The sequence below is a fragment of the Pungitius pungitius genome, chromosome 20 (assembly GCF_949316345.1).
Source record: "Pungitius pungitius chromosome 20, fPunPun2.1, whole genome shotgun sequence".
NCBI lineage: Eukaryota > Metazoa > Chordata > Actinopteri > Perciformes > Gasterosteidae > Pungitius > Pungitius pungitius.
This window is the reverse complement of record NC_084919.1, coordinates 10,150,736-10,159,644: the sequence shown is the minus strand read 5'-3', so window position 1 is coordinate 10,159,644 and position 8,909 is coordinate 10,150,736. Positions and strand designations below refer to the sequence as shown.

Sequence of the window (8,909 nt, the reverse complement as noted above, 5' to 3'; positions counted from 1 at the left end):
TAGCTGTGTGACAGCCAGTGTACACCCCCCCCCAGGAGAAAGCCTTACGCCCCGGGGCCAGAGAGTGACACACACACACACACACACACACAAACACCCTTTAAGGAGGAGTCATGGGGCAAAGGAGGGGGGAGGGAGCGCAAGAGGAAAAGGGAGTGTTATCTCTCTCTCTCTCTCTCTCTCGCTCTCTCAGTTTCTCAAGCACACACCTTCCCTCCTCCCCGTGCAAGAAGCAAGAGGAAGAGTCAAACCCTCCGGTGTTCAGTCGCGGGGTCAGTCACACGCAGGTACACAGGATACCGAGGTCGGGCTGAGCCGCCACAAGAGAGCCAGCGAGAGACACTCACGGGGACAAGAGACAGGGGGGCGACGGGCCACCGGGTTGCTCGTTGCCACGCCAGCTTTCAAAGGAGGGCACCTACGGCCTGCCTTATGTGTGGCTCGTCTCAAGGCCTCGCAGTAAGTGTGCAGCTCCCTCAGAAGCATCTTATGGACGCGTAGATCTTTTTCAAATGATTTCTGCATTGTTTGGCGGAACATCCTGTAAGGTAAAGAATGCTTTCTAGCTACCCAGCTGGGTGAGTTGACTCATAGTCTTGATTTTTAGAATATCGTTTCTGCTGTGTCACTTGGTTCGGTGGTTTCGGAGTGAGCTGTCGCAATTGTGAGAGTCATTTCGGGGCGGCTGTGGTGGCCTCACTTCAGAAGAAAATAGGGTGAAACGTGTGAAACTTTTATCTGTGTTACTTTTGTTTCTCTCACCGATTAATGAGATGAGATGAAAATATGTGACATTTGCAGCATTAATGCCACTAATGAAAATATTTACCTGATCACTGTGTAAGCTTTGATTAACAAAACATTTTTGTGTTCAAAAAGAGGAGTGACGATTTTCTAAGACAGGCCAACAGCTAAAAGTGTTTTCAAAAGTTACTGTGCAGGATTCTTGAATTTGATTTATCGAACATGCAGTTTGGTCTGATTTCAGGATGTTGCATGAGCGCTATCCAAATATAAGTAACCAACGACAACCTTATCTATCACTATCTCCGAGGCAAACTGAAGAACCTGAACAAGGAAGTTCTGAGAGGCCACGCGTTACCACTGTCTTTTAATCACGAGACCTTTTATCTCCTCGTCTTCCACTGTTCCACCGTTTCATCCCATCAGCCGGGACACTGAGCCTTTGTCAGAGATGAGGCGGCTGACACCAGTCTTCTTCGGACGAAAAGAAGGGAGGGACAGACAAAGAGAAAGAGAAAGAGACCTTAGACGTGGCTGAGAGCCAAGTCCCGGTCAGTTCGGAGGAAGTCTGGTCGATTTAGTGGGGGCGCTGATTTCCTCGTGAAAGTGGTCCCGCTCCGTGGGCTGACACGCACAGGGACCCCCCCCCCCTCATAGCCCCGGGTGTTGTGACTTGGTAGAGAGGATGTATGGGACAGCGGGGACTGGGGGGGGGGGGGGGGGGGAGGTGTTGAGCACGAAGGCTCCACTTTGAAGTCTGTTTGTCCGGTAGCAGCAGTTGATGGGGAAGGTATATTCAACGCCACCTCCCCGACATCCCTGTTTTGCCCCGGGTCACATCTCCCTCTGACATCTAATTTTAGCTCCATTCAAAGCTTCACTTCCCTTGGTACTCCAGCTGTTGTTTGCTTTGTCTGTGTTTTCTTCCTTATTTTTTGAGGTAAAAGGAAAAGTTGGAAGTTTCCGTTGGTAAACCCTCACATCGTCTGTTTGGGCCTTTTGTACAGATATGGAATAATGGACATTTGACAACATCTTCTCCCTGCTATGTCTATCTGTTCTTCAGGCCCCGTCCCAGTGCACCAAAGCCATGTTGACCTCAGAGAGTTCAGTGCAAAGCGCAGGGTCACCGCAGCATGCGACGCCTGAGACACCGGATGCAGATATGACATCATGGAGCGAGACAACGTTTGATGAGAGGTGCACTTACATCGTGAAGGACCAACTTCTGGAGGAACTGCCCCAAAACAATTGGCGAAAGACGCGAGCTGAGAGATCCTTACCCAGAAACCTGGCCCTGAAACGCTGCCCCGGCTCTGCAGAGGTACACAGCAAATCTCCCTTGTTTCTGGGCTGTTAAGATTTCAGAGAAAGTGAAGTTAAAAAGAAAATAATCCCTATAAACCTGGCATGAAAGCAAGTATGTTATTTTTTGTGTAACTTCCGACTCCTTGCGTCACTCCAACATCCTTCCATCCACTCATTTCTCCTCGGGCGGGAAGTACTTGACATGTTGTTGTCTTATTTCAGCCTTTCCTCACTGCTCTGTTTGCTTTGAGGCATAGACGGAGAAAGGCAAGGCCCCCGAGCGCACACAGCCTGAGCTCTCTATGATTAGTAACCACCTCAGATTCCCAAACCCTTTGTTCCAGCAAACAATTACACCGTAAAGCAGCCCCCCCCTCACGGACAGCACCATAAACCATCTTTTGGAATAAGCGGGTGGCAGTTACGGGGATTTAAACTGGAGGATGGTTTATGTTTAACTGGATGGACGGGGGAATTGCTTACAGCATGGTTGAGTTAATGCATGATAAAAGATTAGCCCAGTGGGCTATCCATGACAAGGAAACATTAAGTTTCTTTACACAATATTAGGGTTGAGCCCCCTGTAGATGAAAAACGGTTGTCAAGCGAGATCAGAGGAAGTAGCCTGTGTGTCTCGGGCAAAATACTTTGACCTTCTAATGAGGGCTGTCTGGAGTCTGGTTGAAACCAAAGAGCAGGATACGTTACAGTAATCTGTGACACAAGGGCACCTCGAGCAGAGCGGTTTTACAAAGCGAGGGTAAAACTAGCTGGATTGACTGGAGGTAAACTAAGCATGTTGCGGTTGATCCAGCTACGTACACCATGACAGTATTGCTCAGAGATGAAAGAGAGACTACATTACCATTGCTTCAGGGCATTTGAACCCGTCGCTCAAAGTGCCGTTGACTGGTCGGGGTGTGCCCATGACATATTATCCTCGCTCCCACATCCTGGAGGCTTGACACGGAGGGGTTAGTTTCACACCTGGAGGTAGCAAAACAAGAGTGGTAGTGAAATTTTAATAGCGTAAAGAAACTGAAGAACACGTGGGCGATTGGCTCATGAAATATTCAGCGTGTGAAGTGGCGGACGGGTACTGTCCCAGTCAGGAGAAATGCTCATGTTTTCCTCCTGTGAAGATTTGCCATGAAGGCCAACATAATAATAACAACAAATCACGTGTTAGTACCATATGTCCTTATCCTACTTCTGGTGAATTGCCTTCATCAGGGCGGAAAGTCAGATAAGAAGAACTGTATTCCTGAGAAACTCAGCTCTTACAGAGCTACATCCGCATGCTGGCACGGGGCTCCAATTAGTCAGCCAATCTGTTTTTGTTTGCTGATTTCATGTCCTCCTTGTTGAACAGGTGCTCGGGGTGAACAGTAAGGAGCTGATTCCTAAGGGGACACGTTTCGGCCCTCTGGTGGGGGAAAGCTACACCAACGAAACAATTCCGAAAGATAAAGACAGGAAGTACTTCTGGAGGGTAAGTGAGCTGCAAGTGAAGCTCAAATTTGTCTTAGTTTTGTGTTCACATCGTGCATTTCCATCTGGTGACGCTGCTCTGGCACACGTTTAGCAGTTGTGGTCAACGTCTGACATCCTGTGCAAGTAACTATCGGCCTGCCAGTGATCGGCTATACCTTTTTAAAAGCCGCTGGATCCAATCGGGTTAAAATATGCATGCACGGTAAATGTGTGTTTGCCAGTTCCCCGCATGGCTGCCTGAGGTCACAGAAAAAAAAACACACACACACACACACACACACCAACACAGCTGTTTGGTTTCAGTGACGCAGCGGATCGTCTCTCTCTCTCCGCTTCGCTCGGCAGCGGTATCGCTGCCAGTAAATACACCATACATGTCTCCGTGCTTCTTCAGACTCATAAACTCTCACACTGACTAAGCAAGGAAGTGGCTTTGAGCCTGAGAACTGTTCGGTTTCAACAAAGGGACATATTCCATTACACGTAAGCGCCGGTGTAATTCTTCAGTTCACAGTTAGCACCCTAGAAATCATGCCAACCCATCCGAAACAGACACAACAGAGACAATGTTTTAATATTACAGTCATGACTCAGATGACAGAACAGCTTCAAAGAGAAGATAGCATCAAGAACAGTTGTGTAGGCCAATAAAGATGGAGGGATAAATCTAACAATGGGCTGAATACGTCACAACAAAAGTTATGGAGGATAATTGTAGTGGGCCAGATTGTCTACCCGATACTACCTGCAGTCATACGGTGAAATACGTAAAGTCATTGCTGCTTTCGTTACTCTAAAGGGTTTGGGTGCAGCAAATACCTCAGTGGCAGCATCTGAGTATTTACCATAAGGGTGTCAGGAAATCATTGACATCATGGTTTCAGAATCAGAGAATGTCATCATCTACCGACTCTTGTCTTGACTCTGCTCCGATCTCTCCACTTGTTTTCAATATCACTGTAGGTCTTCTCTGAGGGGCGTCTACACCACATCCTGGATGGTTTGAACGAGGAGAGGAGCAACTGGATGCGTTACGTCAACCCGGCCTGTTCTGAGGAGGGTCAAAACCTGATCGCCTGCCAGAGCGGTTTGGAGATCTACTTCTACACAATCAAACCACTTCAGCCGGGCCAGGAGCTTCTGGTGTGGTACTGCCGTGAATTTGCCCTGCGCTGCAACTACCCTCCACTGGACCAACTGGCTATTGACAATATTGGTAGGCGCATGAGTCGAATAGAAATTAAATTGTTATCTTATCTTAGGGTGGTGCCAGGACTGAGTTTCTTGCCCCATCAAATTAGCGAGAACATTTCCTGAGGCCAAGCTCTGAGACACACATCTATTATTGTGACGTAAAGCTACCAATCAAAGCGCGGCTCGACACCTTTGTCGGTCCTGCCCTCTGCCCTTTTGTTAAAGCAGGAGAAGAGTAGGGTCCTGAAAGCAAAGATGATCTGTCTCCAGTAATAGCAACAGTACCTGAGTAAGATGAGACTTATTTCAGGACTTTAGGCTATGTTTCAGTTTCGCTTTTTTAACTCCACATAGAAACACAGCTGGCCGCTCCTTGGCATACAAAGCTTTTGGTTTTCATTGACAAACACAAAGAGTACGCATGCTTGCAGGGGGGCCGCATGCACACAGCAAAATACTCATTTACACGCTCTCGCACTCACGAGAGGCTGCCCGAGGTGCTGACAGTATTCTGGAACGAATCCTCTTATTTATGTGGCTCTTAAGGAGGAAGAGAGGCAGGAACCGCTCCAGTGACTACTTGAACTTCCTGACAAGACGACCTGCTGACAGATTGATATCTCATTGAGTGCAGCCTGTTTGTTTGCAGAGAGCTGGCCCCTCGGGAGAAGGGGGGGAGGGTTCACGGTAGATAAGGGTTGCTGTGTGTTTGTGAGGGTTGATGTTGATTGTTGTCAGGAGTAGGTGAAATGTGGATGAATACTTACTATATTTGGTCTTCCTCTGTTTGTCAGCTTTGATTATGCTGGACTAAGTCAAAAAGTGCCTCGTGACTTAGAGAGTGGAGGAAAGTGCTCACATGAAATACAGGTTTGGATCTAGATTTCATGGAGGTGTTTTTTAAACGTCAGTGGAAAATAAACATTGGTCACCGTTCAGTTGTTGATGTGTATCTTTTTCACCCCATTAAGTTTCTTATGTTGATATCTGGATGACGTCTTTGGTTCTTTGGTCACTTGGGTCTTTTTAAGTAGTTTGTTATCCTGCGAAACAAGTCTTGGTCAGCACGAAACAGAACAAACATACTATCCCCTGTGGTGGAAAAAATACACCCCACAAACTCCATGCTATCTGTAGCTTGATCAGAGGCCTATTGTTTCAGATGTGGTGTCCACTTTCATTGAGTGTCTGGGAGACGGTGCAAAGACAGGCAAAACCACAAACCCCTTATAAAACTCACACAGGGTAAGGCTTTGGACTAGAGTTCAAATAAAATGAAGACATACACAGATTTCAATCAGCAGCTTGTGTGCAAGGTCCCGTTAATGTCATGAGTGTATGCGTACACTCAAAGGAATGCTGAATGTCTAAAAATGATTGCACATGATTCTGATGTCATTTCTCTATTTATTTGTCCCACAATAGAGAGCCGAACAGTGGGGAAGACAACAGGGAAACGGGGACACAGCGTCTCTGAAATCCTCAGAGACGAACATTCCAAATCCCTCCCCAAACGTCTGGAAAGACCTTTCTCTCAGACCAACGTCCCAGCAGTTTTCCCCCTGTGTCCCCGTGTTGTGTACCCAAACCAGCCCCAGTCAGATTCCATCCATGGACATGGATATGCAAGTTTACCACCTCTGCTGTCCGGCAGCCCTCCCGATAGCAGAGCTGACAAGAGATCAGTTCTTAGAGGTCCTGTTCCCTCCAGTTTGCACTTCCCAATACAGCCCAGTCAACGCCCCGCTGTAGCCAAACCGTACCAAGAGCCTTCCGTGCCTCATCGAGGCCCTCCTGCTCTGAGGCCTTCACCCTATCTACTGCCTCACCACTCCCTCGGCCTCAGCGGCATTCTACCTCACTCATACCCGTGCTACGGAGATGGACTGAAACCTCACTTAACACTCTCGTCTCATTTGCTGCCTTTTGACGGGTACTCACACTTCCTTCATCCTCTGGCCAACAGACCCAAAGACATGACGATTGCACTATCCAACACAAAACAAGACCTCATTCGTTCACCAATCAAGGAGCACAGAGACAATAAGGAACTGGTATCAGAAAGGACAAACTACCTCAGGTTCCATTCAGAGCACCTTAGAGAACACTCTCCACAGAGCCATGTCCAGACAGACCTCACAACACCAGCCACATCGAGTGCCTCATCCGTGGTCCCCTCAATGCACAGAGCACTGCCTTCTCGTTCGCCTTTGGATGCCTTTAGAGACTGCCTCCCTTCCAAATCCTCCTCTGCCACTGAGAGCAACACTGAGGATGCAATGGACCTCAGGAAGATCAAACAAGGTGGGCAGATTGTGGGCTACAAGAACTTGTCTTACCCACTCACCAGACAGAATGGGAAGATCCGGTATGAGTGCAACATCTGTGAAAAGGTCTTTGGGCAGCTGTCGAACCTCAAGGTAAGCTCCTCTTCATTGTTTTGGTTAAAATGCATGGAAAATGCCTTAATTGAGTGGCTGTATTTTGACTTGTAAATAGTTAGAAATGGCTAGACGTGATTTGAATTTAACAGCAACTAAGGTTTTTAGAGTTTGACATAATTGCATCAATAGTAATAGTACTAATCTCTGACCTACCATCCTCAGGTCCATTTGAGAGTGCACAGCGGAGAGCGTCCCTATAAGTGTCAGACCTGCAGTAAGAACTTTACTCAATTAGCCCACCTGCAGAAACATTACCTGGTTCACACTGGAGAGAAGCCCCACGAATGCAAGGTATAACTATATCTTCAATTAATAATGTTGTTTGACATTTTGGGAAAGATTCATTCCACTCCATCGTCTGTATGATAAATGGTCAAAGCTAGCAGTCAGTTAGCTTAGCATAATGATGAGAAACATGTAGAAAGAATTTGTCTGACTGTTGTAAGATTACAAAATCTTAACCTCTGAATCTTATAGTTAACATGCTATAGATTTTTGTTTAATCCATACAAAAATTGCAGTATAGAAAATTCACCATTTCTTCTTGGCTTTGTTTTGACACAGGTGTGCCTTAAGCGATTCAGTAGCACCAGTAACTTAAAGACCCACCAGCGGCTACACTCAGGTGAGAAGCCTTACCAGTGCAAGCTATGCCCCGCCCGCTTCACGCAATTCGTCCACCTCAAGCTCCACAAACGCCTCCACACCGGAGAACGACCTCACAGGTGTCCTTGCTGCCCTTGTGCCTATCTCCACCACTGCAGCCTCCGGGTGCACCTGCAAGGCTTCTGTCCTCTCTCCCCCTCGGCCTCGCGCAGACACTCGCCAGAGGAGCTGCACCAGGTCAACGCTGAGATTGAAAGGTTTGACATGAGCGAGGCGGCGGAGCAGCTCGAGTTCATGGCAGCAGATGCCGCGATGGGAAGGGGGGATGTGACTGACCTAATAAAGAAGAGGGAGACTCATACATTCAACCACCAAAGGAAGACGGAGCTGAGCACCGACAAATCAGCAAAGGAGTGCGCTGCCGATCTGCCTTACTCTCTGCATTCAACCAGCATCAAGCTGGAGTCAGGCTGCTTACCAGAGCCCTAAAACAGGCTTGCTAATCCAGCCATATAATCCTTACAGGTCAACTCAGCAGCCGTCTGTTATGGGCCGATTTAAAGTAAAGCCTCATCTCAATCATGGATTTCCTGGCTGACGCTGCAAAGAATCAAGACTTTAACAGCAGGGCTTGGGAACCAGTGACTGATTTAATGTATACATCTTTGTTAATTTATTCTGTTGCTAACATTAATGTCAAATTTACATCAAATTTATTTGTGGCATTTTCTTTATTTTTTGTATCTCTGAAACATTTTGATTGAACAATATTTAAACATGTGATTTTTCATTAAACGAGTTTGTCAATTGGAGTTTTTCGGTTTACATGTGCGTACTTACGGTAAGCCTCTCATTCAAATCCTGCAGTGTCACTGAGCTGTGAAGTGAACACAGAAGAAAGCCGCACTTGTTTGCATGCAACATATACAACTGCCTTGTGGTGACGTAGATAAACATCCTCTTATGATTCCTGGAACACTCACTACCAGTAGATGTCTTTCCCATTTCCCTGAAAAAAGAGAACACACACACACACAACAAATGTATCTTCACTATCAATAAGAGCTTGCTGCTATTTTTGTACCATTTTTTAATACATTTTTCAGTCCTTAAGTGAGC

The 8,909-nt window shown here is 46.9% G+C and overlaps 1 protein-coding gene across 1 annotated transcript; it reads left to right on the top strand.

Moving 5' to 3' along the window:
• Positions 1–238: 238 nt before the first annotated feature.
• prdm1c (PR domain containing 1c, with ZNF domain) lies at positions 239–8,890 on the top strand. Its single transcript, XM_037449984.2, has 7 exons — positions 239–459; positions 1,811–2,068; positions 3,425–3,544; positions 4,510–4,762; positions 6,166–7,160; positions 7,347–7,475; positions 7,749–8,890. The coding sequence occupies exons 1-7, from the start codon at positions 433–435 to the stop codon at positions 8,277–8,279; spliced, it is 2,313 nt and encodes a 770-aa protein (XP_037305881.2). The 5' UTR covers positions 239–432; the 3' UTR covers positions 8,280–8,890.
• The last annotated feature ends 19 nt before the right edge of the window (positions 8,891–8,909 follow it).

What these genes read in the sequence shown, in the direction of transcription:
- prdm1c (XM_037449984.2), top strand. Translation starts at nt 433, where the DNA reads ATGTGTGGCTCGTCTCAAGGCCTCGCA. An exon ending in GCTGCCCCGGCTCTGCAGAG is followed by an intron (nt 2,069 to 3,424) that starts GTACACAGCAAA and finishes CTTGTTGAACAG; the next exon opens with GTGCTCGGGGTGAACAGTAA. An exon ending in ACTGGCTATTGACAATATTG is followed by an intron (nt 4,763 to 6,165) that starts GTAGGCGCATGA and finishes GTCCCACAATAG; the next exon opens with AGAGCCGAACAGTGGGGAAG.